Source organism: Urocitellus parryii, chromosome 15 (genome assembly GCF_045843805.1).
Source record: "Urocitellus parryii isolate mUroPar1 chromosome 15, mUroPar1.hap1, whole genome shotgun sequence".
Taxonomy (NCBI): Eukaryota; Metazoa; Chordata; class Mammalia; order Rodentia; family Sciuridae; genus Urocitellus; species Urocitellus parryii.
This window is the reverse complement of record NC_135545.1, coordinates 42,457,718-42,477,227: the sequence shown is the minus strand read 5'-3', so window position 1 is coordinate 42,477,227 and position 19,510 is coordinate 42,457,718. Positions and strand designations below refer to the sequence as shown.

Genomic DNA, 19,510 nt, shown 5'->3' with positions numbered 1-19,510 from the left:
AATAAAAAGGGCTGGGGATGTGGCAAGTTTCAAAACAGGGATTTTGAACCCTGCTTTTACCCACTTTTCATATTTTTATCTTTTCTGAGCTGCTGTAGACAGTTTTTAGGTGGGAGGGGGTGAGTACTGGGATTAAACTCATTAGCTTTACCAATGAGCTACATCCCAAGCCTTTTTCTTTTTTTTTTTTTTTTTTTTTTTTGAGGCAGGGTCTCATGAAGTTGCCAAAGCTGACCTTGAATTTACAGTCCTCCAGCCTCAGCCTCCTGAGACTCTGGGATTACAGTGTGTGCCATGGTGTCCAGCAGTATATGGATATTACTGGTTTCCTGCAGTCTCCGTGGAGGGAGATTCTGTAGCTTTTCATTGAAGGCAGTACTTCATTTGTTTTTAGTTTGTTTTGTTTGTTTGTTTAGTACTGGGGATTGAACCCAGGGGCACTTAACATCCCCAGCCTTTATATATTTCATTTAGAGACAGGGTCTTGTTAGATTGCTGAGGTTGGCTTTGAACTCATGCTCCTCTTGCCTAAGCCTCTCAAGTTGCTAAGATTACAGGCATGCACCACCACACCCAGCTCGTGTGCTTTTCAGGCAAAGAATTTATTGCTTCCAAATAAGCCAAGAAAATAGTCTCCTCTGAATTTCCTTCATTTCTAACCAGTGTATTCCTTGCCATTCTAGGAGCCATGTTTGACCAGGACTGTGGGAAGATCAGCTCCATGCTGGAGACTCTGGTGAGGAGATGAACTGGTGAGCAGAGGTTGGGATGAAGATGCTGCCAGGAGTGGGAGTGTTTGGGACTGGCAGCTCAGCCCGGGTCCTGGTCCCACTGCTGAGGGCAGAAGGGTTCACAGTGGAGGCCCTGTGGGGGAAGACCGAGGAAGAGGCAAAGCAGCTTGCTGAGGAGATGAACATCACCTTCTACACCAGCCGGACTGATGATGTTTTGCTGCATCAAGACGTGGACCTGGTGTGCATCAATATCCCCCCTCCACTCACCCGACAGATATCTGTGAAGGCTCTAGGTATGCACTGTCAGACTCTGGCAGTTGTAGCTTGTATCTGTCTTTGGGCAGTTCTCTGAGGCTTTCTACTTTTCCCTGGGCCTGGGTATTTTTTCTTGGCCCTGTGTTTGCAGATAGTGGTACTCTAGGACATAGGAGTCCTAGACCTCTGGAGTAGGGCATATTGAAGGGCCTTACAGCTCTAAGAGGAAAATGACTCAGCCTTCTTCCCATTAGTAAATCCCTGAGCAAAACTAAAGCTGAAGATGATTATACTTCAGGCAATGAGAAGTCTACCTCTGGGAAGTCAGCATTCTTTAGGCCCTGGGACTGGGGAATTGGTTGTGATTTGTGTGATTGTTCTTCCATGCTGTGTCATGTAGCACCACAGGAAGTGAGGGATGCTATCTAGCAAGGCTACTGTTTCCCATGTTTTGTCAGCCTTTGGTAGTGAGCACACACCCTTCCTGCCAAACTACAATCTTATATTGCCTGATGGCAGGAAGGCTTTCTAACAGCACGGGCTTTCCTGACAGGATCTAAGGGATGGTCTGCTCACATCTCCACTCCCTCAGGGAGCTCTGGGCTCCGTGACCTCCTGCCCCTGACTGGGCATGGCCTGCTGAGCTGTTCTGCAGTTCCTGTTGGGCTCTCTTTCTGTCAACTACAGACAAATTCTTCTCTTAATCTTTTTTTTTTTTAATTTAATTTATATATTTTTTTAAGTTGTAGTTGGTTGGACACAATACCTTTATTTTATTTATTTTTTTGTGATGCTGAGGATTGAACCCAGGGCCTTGCACATGCTAGGTGAGTACTCTACCACTGAGCCACAACCCCAGCCCCTTCTCTTAATCTTATATAAATTAGAGTTTAATTTAGTAGGAAAACAAACCAATAAACATCTAGCAATTATTTGTTTAATACTTCCTGTGTGCCAGACAGTGTCCTGATGTCATTCCACACTGCGTTGGAACTTCCCTTTAGATTTCATAGTCCAATTGAGATTGGAAATAAGACACATTATAAGGTAAATAACAGAAGACTTAAGTAATAACTAAAGTAGCATAAAGTTGAAGAGTAATTGTTTTAGGTAATGCAATAGGAGCCAAATGTCCCTGATGTAGTAGGTTAAAGATCTCTGAGTCAAGGAATTGTTATGCCCTGAGGTTGATGACCACTCATCCTGGCACTGCCTTGGCAGAGGACCCAAGACTCTACTACTTACTTCTGCTTTGTTTTGAAGAACATCATAAGAGAGTGTCTCTCACTTGGGGTCCAGTGAGTTGGAAAGAATAAATGTTTGAAATAAGCAAGAACTTGAATCCATCAGGTTGTCAATTTGGAACATGTAAGTTTGGGCCAAAAATTCTAGAGGGTTTGTCTTTTTTTTTTTTTTTAAGAAAAGATATTTATTATTTATACCACTGAAATAGTCCCATAAGAACAATATACACCATGTTTATTTAAAAGGATCAATTCCTTCCAAATACAAGAACTGTATTAAAGCAATACTGTCAACACGAAACAGTGGTCACATTACATATCTGCAGGCTTAAGCATTGCAAATGATATATTTTTTAATCTTATGGCTAGATATTTTCACTGAAACACAGTGTTAGCACTTAGACAAGATAGAGCTGGAACAGAACAAAAACATTTTGTTCATGCTTTTTAGAGCTAATTGGTGGGTAATATATCCCATTTTAAAGTTTATTGCCTTAAACTGCTTTTATGACAATGGTTCAGGCACAAGTGCTCCTACTTAGCCACAAAAAGAAACACTCTTGCCCCTTAATTTTATTATTCAGTCTTATGTTTTCTATTTCTCATACGAGGACATGTCTGTATCACAACTGATGTTCTCCAGTTTTACTTAAAGAACACTGACACACACACAGGCCAAAGTGAGACAGCTCAGAATTTAGAGCAGTAACTAGTGAAATACAGAAGAAAAATTTTGTGACAAAAGAATAAAAATTCCTGGTAATTTTAATCATAACAAACTAGGTTCTATTTTTATTTTTTGGTCATTAAGGGAAAAGCCCTAGTTTCAAGATGGGTCTGGCCTTAGATTTAGGCAATCGATAACACAATGAAGTTAAAACACAAGACATAACCTGTTTCCAAAGTCACAAAATGACACTGTTGAGTAAGTTTTTCTCCACTTGTCTTTGTCTTCCTTTTTTTCCTTTTTTTTTTTTTTTTTGGTGGAAAACATCTCAGTAATCAATGCTGGAGAAAATATTTTTCAAGAGTAAAAGCATATTCATATGAGGGGAGAAAGAATTTTTTTAGCCTATTGCTATGATCTTCAAAAAATATAAAATTAAATTTACAAAAAACTGGAAGACCAAAAGATAAGCAGTCTGGTATTTGCTTCAGTGTCCAGCACTATCATAATGATTTCTAGCATAAAAGCAAAAAGTTCATGGATCTCAAGTATCTTCAATAACTGCCAGTATAACTTGTAACTACTGTCCTTGCTTCTTTGAGAGATACCTTTCCCAATATTTGTGATTTAGCTCCAAAAAGTCATCTAATTTTGCTATTTCCTTGAGGTACTGAGTTAATTTTAGAAGTTCTTTGTCCTTATCTCGATTTAGGTGTGCTTTCATAAAAGGCCTTATCTTTAGTCCATTTTGTGGGTTCATTAGAAAATTTCTTCCTATGTCATCAAACATAATGGTGTTCTTTTTGCTGTAAAACTCGGAAAACTTTCCCCATATAACACCAAGAGGCTTTACGTCTATTAATCCTCTTCTTGGAGTATGCACCGTTATCATAGCAGCACTGTCCAACATGAAGGTAATCTTGTAATTTGCATTTGTGCTCACACCCAGCTCTTTCATTTTAGCTTCAATCCCCTTCATATTTGTTGCAGACCAAATAACAATGTCATAATCTTCATATGCAGATGTTAGAAATTCATGAAGATATGGCCTCATTAATTCTACACCAGTCTCTGCACAAGACCTATGGTCAAATAACGTATAATCAACATCTAGTACCAAAAGCTTTTTTCCTTCTCTGGGAGGATTTAATATTTCCACTTTGTATTCTTTCACTCTGCGAGAAATTTTCAGTAGGTTTTCTTCCCTATTTTCTACTTCAACGACTTCATCTTCAATATCAAAGTCATTGACAACATCATCATTGTCAGGGGGTGGACCTAAGACATCTTCCAAGCTCTCCTCACGAGTTCCCATCATCATGATTTTAGTATTTGGTTTCAGTTTGAGAGCTCCAAGCTTAACATCATTTTCTGCAGGTTTGCCTTTAACTTTGAGTCCAAGTAACTTTTGGCGTTCTGGCAGCACTCCTGTAAGGGTCTTGAGAAACTGTTTGAGATCTAGCACAGTATCATCTTCTGAAAGTGTGGTCACTGAATATTCCTGTCCACCCCATTTTACAATGATAGGGAGAGCCATTCTTGAAGCATATGAGGCAGCGAGCTTTCTTTTGGAAAAAAATAGCTGGAGCGCGGCGGACCCTGCTGCAGAGGACCAGGGTTTGTCTTTTCTAGAGCACTTCTTCTAAGGATGTGTGACATTGGAGCTTATTCATTGGTCACTGATTCTTGGGAGGACAGATGATGGTTCTCAAATTGAATTCAGAAGGTTTTAGCAATGTATTGTTTCAAGGAGAACCATATTTGGTCATTTGATTCCTTGTGTCCCTGGTGGCATGCATGTAGGCAAGGTATGTCCATACACAGAATTCTGGAGGCTCAGTCATCTTCCTGAATTTTAGAGTTTCAACAAATATGGTTTCTAAGCTATGCAGGAGAAAGAAGAAACTTTGGGGAGCTGTGATTGTGGCTTAGTGGTAGAGCACTCGCCTTGTGAATGTAAGGCACTGAGTTCAATATTCAGCACCACATACAAAATAAAATAAAATGGAAGTATTATGTCTACCTATAACTAAAAAAAAAATTTAAAAAGAAAAAAGAAGAAGCTTTGGGGTTTTTTGGCAGCAACCTTGTTATTTTCCTGGAATGGGGAAATGGTGGGTTGTGAGCCATTTCCTGTAAACAGGAAGAAGCGGGGAATGACCAGAGGCTCCTGGGATCTTGTGCCCCAGCCCTCTGTGAAGCAGGGCTGTTAATCTTCTCTTTACGCACCTGCTGTAAGGAGGAAGAGAGTGGCTATGAGGATCCTTGATCTGTTCTTGCAAATTCATGACCCAGGGCCAGGAGAGATGGTGTCAGTTAGACCAACATCCCTCGGGCCCTGCCCACTTGAGTTCCAAAGGAATCAGTAGAGTTTATGATGACCATGAAGTTCACTCCTATGTACCTTCTTTTTTTTTTTTTTTCCTTTTATGGAAAAAGACAGAACTCCTATAGTTTTCCCTAGGCCGTGGGTGTGAGTGGTAATCTGTTGTAGGCAGAGCTCCATAATGACATTGGTATCAAGCCCCATTTATGGTCCCATTTCTGGCTCTCACAGTATTTGTGGGCCCCCCTGAAATGAGAGGTGTCAGTTCCTGCCCCAGTTAGCCTTTTCAGAATGATAAAATAACTGCCTTCCAAGTGCTGACTGGGAAAGTCACTGGGGTCCCATTGCAAGGAAGGCTTGGCTTTCCTGTTGTCCCAAGCGGAAGAGCAGATGTGTCCAAGTTTGTTTAAAAAAAAAAAAAAAAGTAAGATTCTCCTCTGGATAGTCGGTCTACTGAATTGAATGTAGCCTAGATAGAAATGCAACTAAGCATTCCAGTTCATCTCCAAGATGAGATACTTTTCTGCAGATTGTTATATTAATGACTTGAAAGAGGACAACCCATTCTTTTTTTTTTAAAGAGAGAGAGAATTTTAATATTTATTTTTTAGTTTTCGGCGGACACAACATCTTTGTTTGTATGTGATGCTGAGGATCGAACCCGGGCCGCACGCATGCCAGGCGAGCGCGCTACCGCTTGAGCCACATCCCCAGCCCACAACCCATTCTTTTCACCCATAAAACTCTAAAGTATCTGGTTCTACGCTGTTCAGATGGAGGATAGGACATCTGAAAATACAGCGTATTTAAAATTTATCATTCATGTCCCAAAAGACCCTTAATGGCACCCAGCTGTGCAAACCTGTATTTCCATATATGAGTAGCTTTATATATGTGAGAGAGTATGTCATCATCCCATAGAAATCTTTTTTTTCTTCCTGTTATTGGGGCTCACTCATGGGGGCCCACATTGAGTTACCAAGCCTTCCAGTCCTGATGCACCATGGGGATTCAAATCATTAGTCTGATACAATTGTGCCATGACTCATGACTTGGTCTTTTCCCCCCTCTCGGATAGCAAGGCCAGTCTTCTGAATAGGCATACCCCTGGGGTTGAGCTACATTCACCTCTTCTTTTGTAATCCTATCCCTTTGCCCTGTTTGGGATAGAATGTTCCATGGAAACTCCCTTTGTGTGTCTCCATCTCTTGCTCTACCTGTGGGTGGCCTTTCTAGATGTCAGTCAACCTGCTGACACAGACATCATGAAGCAAGGCTCAACCCCCTGAAACCTGACCCCTTGCCTCATTTGAATGGCTTCTCCCCAGTAAAAGGGTTCAGCATGTATGCTCTTTCCTGGACCCCTAAGATCAGAGGAGCCGTCACAGGACCCAAAGAAAAAGGTATTTCTGTCTCTTGTGTGATTATTTCATGCAGCCCAGTTCACCTGGATTGACCCTGAGTGTTTTAGTCGTGAGAAAGGAAACACTCACTTGTTTCTTTCTGTCTTTTAAATTAAGGATATAAGCTTTAGACCTGCAGTCTTTTTTTTCCCCCTTGTAGTACTAGGAATTGAACCCAGGGCCTTGCATATGCTAGACAAGTACTCTATCACAGAGCTATATCCCCAACCTGACCTGCAGTCTTTTTATTTCATTTCCCCCACCAGGGCCTTTCATGTGCCAGGCACTTTGCCACTGAACTAAATCCCTAGCCCTTCTTATAATATTTTTCTAAAGACATAATCGCTTAACTGTAGCTTACTGAAGTATTCTAATTTTAGGCCAACTCTTCCAGACCTGAAGCCTGTGAGAAGTTTATCACAATTATCTAAAATTATGTTTTATTAAACATCCTTCTTGAGTGAGGAATATGGCTCAGCGGTAGAATAATTACCTAACATGTGCATGGCCCTGTTTTTGATCCCCAGCACTGAAAAAAAAAAAATCCTTCTTGCATTGTGCTGCAAAGTATTAAGCATTGAAAAAGCCATAGTGCTGGGCACAATGGAGCCCTCCTGTAATTCCAGTGGTTTGGGAGGCTGAGGCAGGAGGATCTCAGATTCAAAGCCAGCCTCAGCAAAAGCAAGGTGCTAAGCAACTCAGTGAGACCCTGTCTCTAAATAAAATACAAAATAGGGCTGGAGATGTGGCTCAGCGGTAGCGCGCTCCCCTGGCATGCGTGCGGCCCGGGTTCGATCCTCAGCACCACATACCAACAAAGATGTTGTGTCCGCCGAGAACTAAAAAATAAATATTAAAAAAAAAAAAAAATACAAAATAAGTCTGGGGATTGCTCAGTGGTGCCCCTGAGTTCAATCCCCAGAACACCCCCCCCCAAAAAAAAAAGCCAAAGAGATTGAAAAGCAGTAATGTGAGGCATAAAACACTGATGCAGATTTAACATATGGAAGGACATATGAGACAACTACTTGTTCTCAGACTTTTCATAACAATCAGTAAGTAATACTGTATTTTCCTTTGGCTTTCCGAGACAGAAACACGGAAAAAGTCAAGCCCGCAGGCACTCTGGAGAGTATCTAGTCCAGCAGTTCTTGGACATGGCCACTGCACTGTGGCAGCAGCAGCAGCATCTGGGAGCTTTTTAGAACTCTAAATTCTCAGGCCTTGGCTTTCATTGAGGTAGACCCAGTACTCTGAGTAAGCCTCATAGGTGATTCATAGGTAATTCTGACACATACCTAAGGATGGAGGGTCACGTATCCACATGGTGTCTTCATTTTCAATTAAACAAATAGGCCTACTGGGGCTGAGGGTTTAGCTCAGTGGTAGAGCACTTGCCTATCATGTATGAGGTCCTGGGTTAAATCCCCATATGGAAAAAAAGGAGTTAAAAATAAGAGAAATAAAATAAACTGAAGCTTAGGGATGTTGAGGAACAATATCTTGGCTACATCTCACGAAACCTTAGGTATAGGCAAAATTGCATAAAACCAGTCTACTGGTTTTCAGAATTTATTTATTTATTTTTAAAATATTTATTTTTTAGTTTTAGGTGAACACAATATCTTTATTTTATTTTTATGTGGTGCTGAGAATCGAACCCAGTGTCTCACACATGCTAGGCGAGTGCGCTACCAGTTGAGCCACATCCCCAGCCCTCTTTTTTTTTTTAATATTTATTTTTTTAGTTGTATTTGAACACAATGCCTTTATTTATTTGTTTGTTTGTTTGTTTTTATGTGGTGCTAGGTGGATTGAACCTAAGGTTTATACCTGCTAGGTGAGTGCTCTACCACTGAGCCACAACCCCAGCCCTCAGAACTTATTTTCTAGTAGCAAAACCTTTTCATTAAAAAAAAAAAAAAAAAAAAAAGGATGGGGAAAGGAGGGGGAATTCCCTAGATTTTGTAAAAGTTGTGCTCTTCTCAGTCTGTTCTGCATTATGCTGTGTGAAATCCTAGGTCTCTAGAAAGGAAAGCAGGGATGTTGATGGGTGCCACCTGTGAATCTGACACCATGTATTGTGTTACTAAGAAACAGAAAAGCAGACTACAGGGTGCTAGAAGAGCTCTTCTAAGCCTCATTCAAGAGACCTCCAAGGAAGATTTGCAGCTTGAAACTCATTCACCCTCCAGAAAACATGAGCTAAAAGCACTCCTGGTGCTGTGGGGTAGCTCGGTGGTGGAGCACATGTGTAACATACTTGAGGCCCTTCGTTCCATCCCCAGCATTGAAGGGAAAAAAATAAAACAACAACAAAAAAACCATTTAGCAACCATGTCTCCCATTGCTCGGAGTCAGAAAGCAGTTTTTTTCTTTTGTAATCTCTCCTTTGACTTCCTGGAGGGAAAGCTAGATAAACTTATATATGCCTTTCAAGGCAACCCAAATTTTCCTAAAGGTAAAGCCTATTCATTTGTCCTGTAGAAGTTTGTTTATCTCTGAGTATATTTGATTTCCACATTGATAAGACTACTGGGCCCTACATTCAGGAGCTCTCCTGCTGGTCCTGCTCAAGAAAGGTGGTCTCTGCCACTTCCACCCCTGACTTCTCTCAGCATGAAACAGGAATTCCTGATCCTAATTTTGTCACCACCAAACTCCTAGCAGTCATTAAAGTCCTCTTCCTCCCATCTCACCTTTTTGTCTCACACTACAGATGAGTCCACATCTGTAGTGGACATGAGGATGTCCATCCATCCTCAGCAATGAGATGTGATAACAAGAAGCTTCTGGGTGGACCAGAGATACAGTTCCTAGATGGGGGCTTGTGTCTGAGAATCTAATTTCCTCCTTCCTCCCTGGTCAGCAACATGTCAGATTCTCCCCACATTGATTCTCCTGTCTCTAATCTGGAAATCTCACAAGTACAGAGAAGCATTGGAGACCCTTCTGCAACAGTAGTGATAGCAGTCATGGCCTCCTGCCAAGGGTGTGTGACACTATGTTAGCCTTTCTCTTGTCATCCAGCTGGCACCTTTTGTAAAGCCTCTATTGTTATGTAAGGAAGGGCAGCAGATTGAAGAGTCTCCTTGAGTAGAGATGAAGTGATGTCATAAACTACTGATCTACATGTGCTGTTCCTCGCTACAGCTGAAGTTCATAATCCTGGAAGTTCAGGCCTGAGACTCCTATATATGTCAATGATAAGTGTTCTGTGGACTTCTTTTTCGTTTTTAATTTATTTTTATGTGGTGCTGGGGCTTGAATCCAGTGCCTCACTTGTGTTAGGCAAGCACTCTACCACTGAGCCACAACCCTAACCTTCGTGGACTTCTTGAGGCTCAGGGTTGCTAGATGTAGTGGTAGGAAGTGAAAAGAGTTGGAAGGATTATTCCAAAGCACTGAACTCAGTTGGGGCCTCTGTCAGGATGTGAACTTCCAAACGGCTGGACTAGGCTTCTCTCTATGAGAGGCCCTATATAAAATACATATAAAAAAACTCCATGTTCGTGTTGGTTTTAAAACATCTTTTTCAAAAATCAAATTTTCAAAATACTAAACAGGAACTATTTGCATTTAAAATGTGGCTTCTATGTGAGTCGCAGTGTGCCCTTTGCTCAGTGTTGATGTGTGTTCAGCCTTTCCTGTGATGATGTTGACACAGCTGTGCTGGTCCAGGCACTTTACATATCCTGTCTCCATTGACACTTTCTCTTCTCCCTACAAGGTGGATATAATGAATTTTATAGTAATAAACCAAAATCCAGAAAGGTTTACAAAAATCCAAGTATTTAGCAATGAACTGAGAAATTTTGGTCCAGATATTTCTGCCTTCAAAGCTTTTTAAGTTCAGCACCACTAATTGGCTCTTCTGGGTAGTCCTGGGACCTAGGTAGTCATCATGTGAATCATCAGTCATTTGTATGGAGTTTTTATTTTTTGTTGCAAGATATATAGTTCATTTGCAGTTCATAGTAACCTTCATTTTTGCTGCAAGATGGCCAGAGGAATTAGCTTGCTGTGCCTGTGAAAATGGAACCCATCCAAGACTTATCAAGGCAAGCTGCACCCTGCACTGAGCCACTAGAAATTGTGTTCCAACCATTGATCCCATATGAAAGCATTCAAGGGATAAATAAAAGGATGAGGGAATGAGAACTGGGTATTTGGAGATACATATGCCAGAGAAGGCATCCTTGCCTTGGTTGCCCTGGTCAGGGACATCCAGGATTAGAGGCTGCTTTTCCAGCTAACAAGTAACGATGGAGTTTAGGAAGGGATCCAGATGGCCCAGAGGAGAATCCCAGGCACACAAATTGCCTAATATGATCTTCAGCCAGAAGAGTGAGCACAGATTAGTCCATCCCAAGACCACTGACCATAATGAGGCCAAGCCCTGCCTCATCATCACTGCCTGGCCATCAGGCCCTCCTGCACAGCAGCTCCCATCTGCACAGCAGCTCCCATCTCTTCTCATGAACCTCTCTCCAATCTTCTTCTGGCCAGAACAGAATAGGCAGGGGAGGGACCTCAATAGGGGAAAAGATCAAAAGGAAAATTTTAGAGGAGCCCTCAGATCATGTATTCAGGTCTTATGAGTAAGCCACTGTTAGGCCTTTTATTTTACTTTATTTTATTTAATATTTTACTTTTTAGTTGTAGTTGGACACAATACCTTTATTTTTATGTGGTGCAGAGGATCGAACCCAGGTTCGATCACATGCTAGGCAAGCGCTCTACCTCTGAGCTACAACCCCAGCCCCCAGGCCTTTGATTTTTTTATTCTGAATGAAATGAGAAGCCTTTGGAGGGTTTATATGGAGGAGAGAAATGGTCTGACCCAGATGATCAGCTTTCAATCACTATGACATAATACCCAAGATAAACAACTAAAGGGAGGAAAGATTTATTTTAGCTTATGGTTTCAGTTCATGATCAGTTCTATTGCTTTTGGACCTATGTGAAGCAGAATATCAAGATAAAGATGTATATAGTAAAGCAAAGCTGCTCTCCTCATGACAGCTAGGAAACAAAAGGAGATAGAAAGGAAGGGACTATGGTCCCAAAACTCCATTCAAGGGCACCCCCCAGTGACCTTCCTTCATTCCACTAGGCCCTACCTCCTAAAGATTATACCACCTTCCAATAGGACCAAGGGCTGGGAACAAGCCTTCAACACATGGGCCTTTGAGGGATATCCAGGATTCACATTCTGGTAAGTTTTAATAGAACCACCTTGGCTACCATGTTGTGAAGAGATTGAGGGAACAGAACAGAAGCAGGGGGGGATCAATTGACCATTGCTCTAATCTAGGCTAAAAACAGTAGTGACTTGGACAAGGAAGGTGGCAGTAAGGCTAATTAGATTCTAGATGTGTAGTTTGAAAGGCTAAGCCAATAGGATTTAATAATATTAAAAGTGGGATTGAGAGGTGACTCCAGCAATTTCAGTTAAGATGGGTAAGAGGGCTGGGGATGTGGCTCAAGCGGTAGCGCGCTCGCCTGGCATGCGTGCGGCCCGGGTTTGATCCTCAGCACCACATACCAACAAAGATGTTGTGTCTGCCAATAACTAAAAAATAAATATTAAAACTCTCTCTCTCTTCCTCACTCTCTCTCACTCTTTCTAAAAAAAAAAAAAAAAAAAGATGGGTAAGACCTGAGGAAAAGAGTATCAAGAAGCCCATTTTTAAAGTAGCTTTTGTGTGTTTATGTGTAGTGCTGGGGATTGAATCCAGGACCTTGTGCATGTGAGGCAAGCATTCTAACAACTGAGCTATAGCCCCAGCCTAAGAGCCCCATTTTAGATTCTGCTCCTCTTACACAAGTTTGAGGCCAGCCTCAGCAACTTATCAGGACTCTATCTCAAAATAAAAGGGCTGTGGATGTGGCTCAGTGGTAAAGCAGGACCAACAAAAAAAGAAAAAGATTTTACCTCCTCTGCCTTGAATGTCTTTGGGAATGGCACTATTGACTACAGCCAATTCCCACATTACTTATAAACCCCAAGTAATCCTTCCAGTTATGTTTCCTGGCAGGCATCCAAGACTTTATGAATCCTCACTCTTGGCACTGTCCTGCCTCAGTGCCATTGCACATGTGGTGCTCCCCCTCTAGGTGCCCTTTGCCCACCTGCTTCCTTTAAGATAATTCCAGTGTCACTCTTCCCTTTAGCCTTCTTGCTGTCTACACAGGGAGTTGCTGTTTGTCTCACCAAACCTTGATCCTGTTTCTTCAAGAAGCCCAAGACTTTTTGAGAGAATTGGGGGTAGTAGGGTTTGAGTTACCCACTGTGGGCATTGTCTGCCAAATAAATAATTAAATACCGTCATGTCTGCACCTAACCCAGATAGCTTCTCTCTCTCTCTCTCTCTCTCTCTCTCTCTCTCTCTCTCTCTCTCCCTCCCTCCCTCCCTCCCTCCCCCTCCCCCCCTCCCCCTCTCTCTTTCTTTCTTCCTTCCTCCTTCCTTCCTTTCTCTCTCTCTCTCTCTTTCTTTCTCTCTTTCTTTCTTTCTTTCTTTCTCTCTTTCTCTCTTTCTCTCTTTCTCTTTCTCTCTCTTTCTTTCTCTCTTTCTTTCTTTCTTTCTTTCTCTCTTTCTCTCTTTTTCTCTTTCTCTCTCTTTCTTTCTCTCTTTCTTTCTTTCTTTCTCTCTTTCTCTCTTTCTCTCTTTCTTTCTCTCTTTCTTTCTTTCTTTCTTTCTCTCTTTCTTTCTTTCTTTCTTTCTCTCTTTCTTTCTCTCTTTCTTTCTTTCTCTCTCTCTCTCTTTCTTTCTTTCTTTCTCTCTTTCTCTCTCTCTCTTTCTCTCTTTCTTTTTCTTTCTTTCTTTCTTTCTTTCTTTCTTTCTTTCTTTCTTTCTTTCTTTCTTTCTTTCTTTCTTGTGTTGGGATTGAATCCAGGGCCTTGTGCATGTGAGGCATGAGGCAAGCACTCTGCCAACTGAGCTATGTCCCAATTCCTCTGATTTTTATTTTATTTTTATTTTTGAAGGTACAGGATTTTCCTTCTACTTGAACTGAACTCTAAGCTAGCGGAGCAACCCAGGTGTTAGTTAGGGTGTTAGTGTCTTGTTGGCTGTTCATGCCTTCATGAGTTTTCACCTTAAATCACTCATAAAGAAGCTGTGCAGCTCTCTAGAGTCCTTGTTTTGCCTCTATTCTGGGGATTGAACCCAGGGGTACTGTACCACTGAGCTACATTCCAAGCCCTTTTTATTTTTGAGGGTCTCACTAAGTTGCTGAAGCTGGCCTTAAGCTTTTTATCCTCCTGCTTCAGCCTCCAAATAGGCTGGAATTAACAGATGTGCATCACTCTACCCAACTACTTTGCTATTTTTGAGTGTTCCAACCACAGCAAACTTAAAATGGGTATGAGGTCAGAAAAACTGTTTTCATTTCCTTTCCCCTCTACTGGAAGTGAACAGTTTCTCTTTTTACCTCTCGAAATTGACCAGTGGAAATTTTCAGAGAACAGTCTGCAGGACACTTAGGGCCCTCTCTGGAGTTATAACTGAGAATGCCACACCTATACCCAAGAATATGGATGATCTTGACCCAAACAAAATGATCTAATAAAATTATAATGTCCATGATGTGTGTCTTCCTCTCAATCCCATCTGTATTATCAGGGTTCTCCAGAGAATCAGAACTAAGAACATAACTGTGAGAGAGAGATTTATTTGAAGATACTGGTACAGACATATGCCTGTAATTTTCAGTGTCTCAAGGGGCTAAGGCAGGAGGGTTGCAAATTTAAGCCTCAGCAATTTAGCAACACATTGTATCAAAATAAAAACTAAAACTGCTGGAGATGGGGCTGGGGCTGTAGCTCAGTGGCTGAGCACTTGCTTAACATGGGTTAGAACCTCAGCATCACATATAAATAAACAACAAAAAAAAAGCATTCTGAACATATGCAACTACAATAAGATGGAGATGGAGCACAGTGGTAAAGTGCCCCTGGGTTCAATCCTCAGTACCAATAAATAAATAAATGAATAAATAAAACCTGCCAGGCAGGCCAGCCTGCTAGAAATTCTGGCAAGAATCTATATTACTTGGGCCTCAAGGCATTCTGGAGGTATAATTCCCTCCTCTGAGGAGAACTTCAGTCTTTTCAGTCAGCCCTTCTACTGATCGAGTGAGGCCCACTCACATTATTCCATGTAGTCTGCTTTAGTCAAAGTCATCTGACTTAAATGTTAATCACATCTAAAAAAGTACCTTCAGAGCAACATCTAGACTGGCATTTGAATAGCCCGCCCTATAGTGTAGCTGAGTTGATCACATAAAATTGACTGTCATATACCTATCTTCAACTCCAGCCTTGGGTTGTGTTTGTTGTTGGAACAGGTTCTCACTAATTTACTGAGCTGGCCTTGGAGTTGTGATCCTCCTGCCTCAACTCCATTCATGCCTCTTAAGAACCTTTTCCTGGGCTGGGGATGTGGCTCAAGCGGTAGCGCGCTCGCCTGGCATGCGTGCGGCCCAGGTTCGATCCTCAGCACCACATACCAACAAAGATGTTGTGTCCGCCGAGAACTAAAAAATAAATATTAAAAAAAAAAAAGAACCTTTTCCTGGGGCTGGTGTTGTGGCTCAGTGGTGGAACACTCACCTAGCACACATGAGGCTCTGGGTTCCATCCTCAGCACCACATAATAATGAAATAAAGGTATTGTGTCCACCTACAACTAAAAAATATTCAGAGAGAGAGAGAGAGAACCTATTCTTGCAGGCATGGTGGCACATGCCTATAATCCCAGCAACTTGGCAGGCCAAGGCAGGAGGACTACAAGTTTGAAGCCACCTCATCAACTTAGTAAGGCCCTAAGTGATTCAGTGAGACTCTGCCTTAAAATGAAAAAGAACTACAGTTGTAGCTTAGTGGTTGAGCATCCCTGAGTCTAATTCCCAGTACTGAAGCCAGAGGGAGGGTTTTGGAGAGACCAATAACCTTTCCTCTTTATTTAACCCATAACTTTCCAGTCACTGTGACCATTTTCAGTCTAAGCTGAGTAACCCTTTCTCTTCTCCCAGGCCACTTTCTAGTCCTATAGGAGGCATTGCATGGTCCATCTGCTTTGGAGAAATAAGATGTTTTCCCTAGTGTAAACCCTTGGAACTTTGAGATTTCCTATTGTGTCTTACTTGTAGGCATTGGGAAGAATGTGGTTTGTGAAAAGGCAGCAACATCGATAGATGCCTTCCGGATGGTGACAGCTTCACGCTACTACCCACAGCTGATGAGCCTGGTGGGGAATGTGCTGCGCTTCCTGCCTGCTTTTGTGCGCATGAAACAACTAATTGCAGAGCACTATGTAGGTGCGGTGATGATCTGTGATGCCCGCATATACTCAGGCAGCCTGCTCAGCCCCAGCTACGGCTGGATCTGTGATGAGCTCATGGGTGGAGGGGGCCTGCACACCATGGGCACCTACATCGTGGACCTGCTGACCCACCTGACTGGCCGGAAAGCCGAGAAGGTGCATGGGCTGCTCAAGACCTTTGTGAGACAGAATGCTGCCATCCGTGGCATCCGGCATGTAACCAGCGATGACTTCTGTTTCTTCCAGATGCTTATGGGTGGTGGGGTGTGCAGCACAGTGACACTCAACTTCAACATGCCAGGTGCCTTTGTGCATGAAGTCATGGTGGTCGGTTCTGCAGGACGTCTTGTTGCCCGGGGAGCTGACCTCTATGGGCAGAAGAACACTGCCATGCAAGAGGAGCTGCTTGTGAGGGACTCCCTGTCTATGGGTGCAGGGCTGCCAGATCAGGGGCCCCAGGACGTCCCACTGCTCTACTTGAAAGGCATGGTCTACATGGTACAGGCCTTGCGCCAGTCCTTCCAGGGTCAGGGCGACCGCCGTACCTGGGATCGTGCTCCAGTTTCCATGGCTGCCTCATTTGAGGATGGGCTATATATGCAGAGTGTGGTAGATGCCATCAAAAGGTCAAGTCGATCGGGGGAGTGGGAGACTGTGGAGGTGCTGACAGAGGAACCTGATGCCAACCAGAACCTATGTGAGGCACTTCAACGGAACAATCTATGACCTCTACATGGGCTCCCTGCCACAGAGCAGAGGGGCCAGGGATGAAACCAGAACTGTGATGGGGACTTGGCCATAGCAAAGAAAGTATCATAATCAGCTCGGACTAAAACTGGGAGACAATTGAAGGGGCCCAAGGAAGATGACTTGTCCATCTGCTCATTTACTTCTCAAGACTTGAAGAGTAGCATGTGCCCCTACTGCCATGGCCTAGGCTTGCACAGTGTCAGGGCAGAGTTGCTACCAGGCCTCTTCAAGGTTCTGCTAGTGAGCAGGGCCAGCAAAAGCCTGACTTGTGGGCCTGATCTCTGATCTGACGGGATAAGAAAGCCCAAGAAACCAGCTTGGCTAATGCCAGAGGATAAATGACAAGGAACTTTGTTTCCATGCCCTTCTGGGCCAGGACATCTCAGGAACAGTAAGGGCAGTAAGTCGTCCTTCAGGGATCCTCACCTGCCCTTCCATGCAGCCAGACCCTTCTGGCCTCCAGGCTGACCCTTCCTGCGTGGAAGAGGGGTTTCTGTATTAGATGAGCTCTGGGGCTGTTGACCTAAGGAAAAGGGCCCCTGATTTGGCAGAGAGAAGACAAGGGGGAACTGTAGAACATCTGATGTCAATTAATAAATCGGAAAAATGTGACAGCATGATTCGTGGGTTTGGATTGGTGATTGGGGTTCTTTAATAATGAAAGATTTGTTTATTGCTATAGTTTTTATCTTTCCTCATGACCCATAGCAGCTCTGAGCCTGCCATGGATTTATCACCATCTACTGAGCCACAGAGGCTTCTGCCACTGCCTGCCCTTGTCTCCTGCTTGTTCCCTCATGGTCAAGTCCCAGGAGTCCTCCAAAGAAAAGTGTTTTCTCAACAGGTACACTCCTGTAATCCCAGCCATTCAGTTGAGGATTGAGGCAGGAGGATCAAAATCTAGGGCCAGTTGGGGCAATTTAAAAAGTGTTTCCTCAGAAGACAGTACACAAGTCTTCCATTAGAGGGTGCAGTTGGGCCTTGTGTTTCAGGCAGTCAGGGCAAACCTCCTTGGCTTGAGGCCTGGAGGGATTCTGTGGTATGGCTCCTGGAGAGGCAGGAGCTTGAGGAGGAAGGGACCTCTGCTGCCACTCAGAGTAGGTTTAGCTAACACTGCTTAACCCACCTGTACAGTCACTATCCATGTGTATGACTTTGTTCCTTTTTAGCCATGTCTGCCCCTTTATTTCCTTTGCCAGCCTGCTAGATGTGAAGCCTGGACAAACTCTTCCCTTCTCTAGCCTTCCTCCCTCTTCCCGCCCTGGGCTTCTTGCCAAAAAGGCGCAAGGAGTTTTGCTTCTTCCTCTTGGCACCCCTTATAGAAGTCACTAGGCCTGTTTTCCTGTAGTGACCTGCTTTCAGACATTGTCCTTGTGAGATAAAATAACAAGGGTTAGTGTTGGAGTAATCTTATGGCATGCTGGGCCCCCAGGGTAAACAACTCATGCATATTATTTCAACTCCAAACCATTCTGTGAAGATTTAGTAGGCCCATTATTCAGATCAGAAAACAGGCACAGTGGGGTAAAGTTACTGCCTTCCTGTAGATTATAAGAAATGGAGCCAGGAGTATCTGCATTTGAGAATCTTAACTCACAAGCCCAGATGTGTCCCTCCTGGAGCAGGAGTCTCAACCTATCCTGAACTAGGGGGAGAAGAGAAAGCCCACCATTAGGCTGATAGTTAATTGTCCCTGGGACTCAGCTCAGCAGGTCAGTCACTCTGGGTATTACTGGGGTGTCCAAGTCCCTCCTAAATTTGGGGCTTGACCAAGAAAACATAAGATGCTCGTACATAAGAAAAGTCCATGTTGCTGACCCACAGTGGCCAAATGTTGGTTTTGGAGGACTGCTGTTTACAAAGACAGATTCCCAGAAGTGCTGGGGCAAATTGCAGTGAGCCTAGTGTAGAGCTGCTTTTGTTTATTTTAATTTGGGGGGGGGTTGTAGATTGATTCAATACCTTTATTTTTTTTTTAATGTGGTGCTGAGGATCGAACCCAGTGCCTCACACATGCTAGGCAAGCACTCTAGCACTGAGCCACAATCCCAGTCCCTAGAACTGCTTTTATGAGACCCCAAATTCTCTGAGGGAACCCCCCCATCACCCTATCCCCCTGACATTTTTCCTTCAGTATGGGGGTCTTTACTACTGAGTTACATCCCCAGGTCTTTTTATTTTTTATTCTGGGACAGGGTCTTGCTAAGTCACCCAGTGAGGTCTCAAAACTTGCTGTCCTCCTGCCTCAGCCTTGCTAGTCACTAGATTACAGACATGTGCTCCTGGGCCTAATCCTCCTGACATCTTCACCATCGTGTACCTCTTGGGCATCATAGCTCACTGGTTCCACTTTGGGAATGGGGAGGAGAATTGAGCCTGGAAGTGGCCCAGATGCCTATGATCAATGGATCCCATGGGTGAGCAGAGCCCAAACTGGCTCCTGGCTTGTCCTGCAGCGCCCCCTCACGGAGGAAGGTAGCAGCATCTCCTAGGACCTGAAATTTGATTCCCAAATTTTGGAAAGCTCCCAACACTTCTTAGGTCAAAGTAAAGTTTTTACAAGCTCAGTGAAAATTCATCTTGTCCCCTCTGAATCAACAATCAGAAGATAACTTACAAAATAAGTTATCTAAGATAACAGTCACCAGCCTCCAAACAAATCTAAGCCTCACATTCACTAAGACCTGGCAGCTACTTCCTCACCTTCCTGTCCTGTCTCTTTTCCATTCTTTTCTTCACACTGCTGCCCATTTGACCTCTCCATAATGTCAGGCCAAGGACCCTGTTTGTCTGTACTCCTCT

General features: G+C 43.3%; 1 protein-coding gene and 1 pseudogene across 1 annotated transcript in view; one reads left to right on the top strand and one right to left on the bottom strand.

Moving 5' to 3' along the window:
• Positions 1–17,318, top strand: part of Gfod2 (Gfo/Idh/MocA-like oxidoreductase domain containing 2) — a 49,844-nt gene extending 32,526 nt beyond the window's left edge. The window contains exons 2-3 of the mRNA XM_026413235.2: positions 684–1,027; positions 15,786–17,318. Coding sequence (XP_026269020.1) covers positions 769–1,027; positions 15,786–16,684 — 1,158 coding nt within the window. The 5' untranslated portion in view covers positions 684–768 and the 3' untranslated portion in view covers positions 16,685–17,318. The remainder of the gene's footprint in view (positions 1–683; positions 1,028–15,785) is intronic.
• On the bottom strand, positions 3,186–4,507 carry LOC144250510 (ubiquitin-like domain-containing CTD phosphatase 1 pseudogene; annotated as a pseudogene).
• Positions 17,319–19,510: the final 2,192 nt, after the last annotated feature.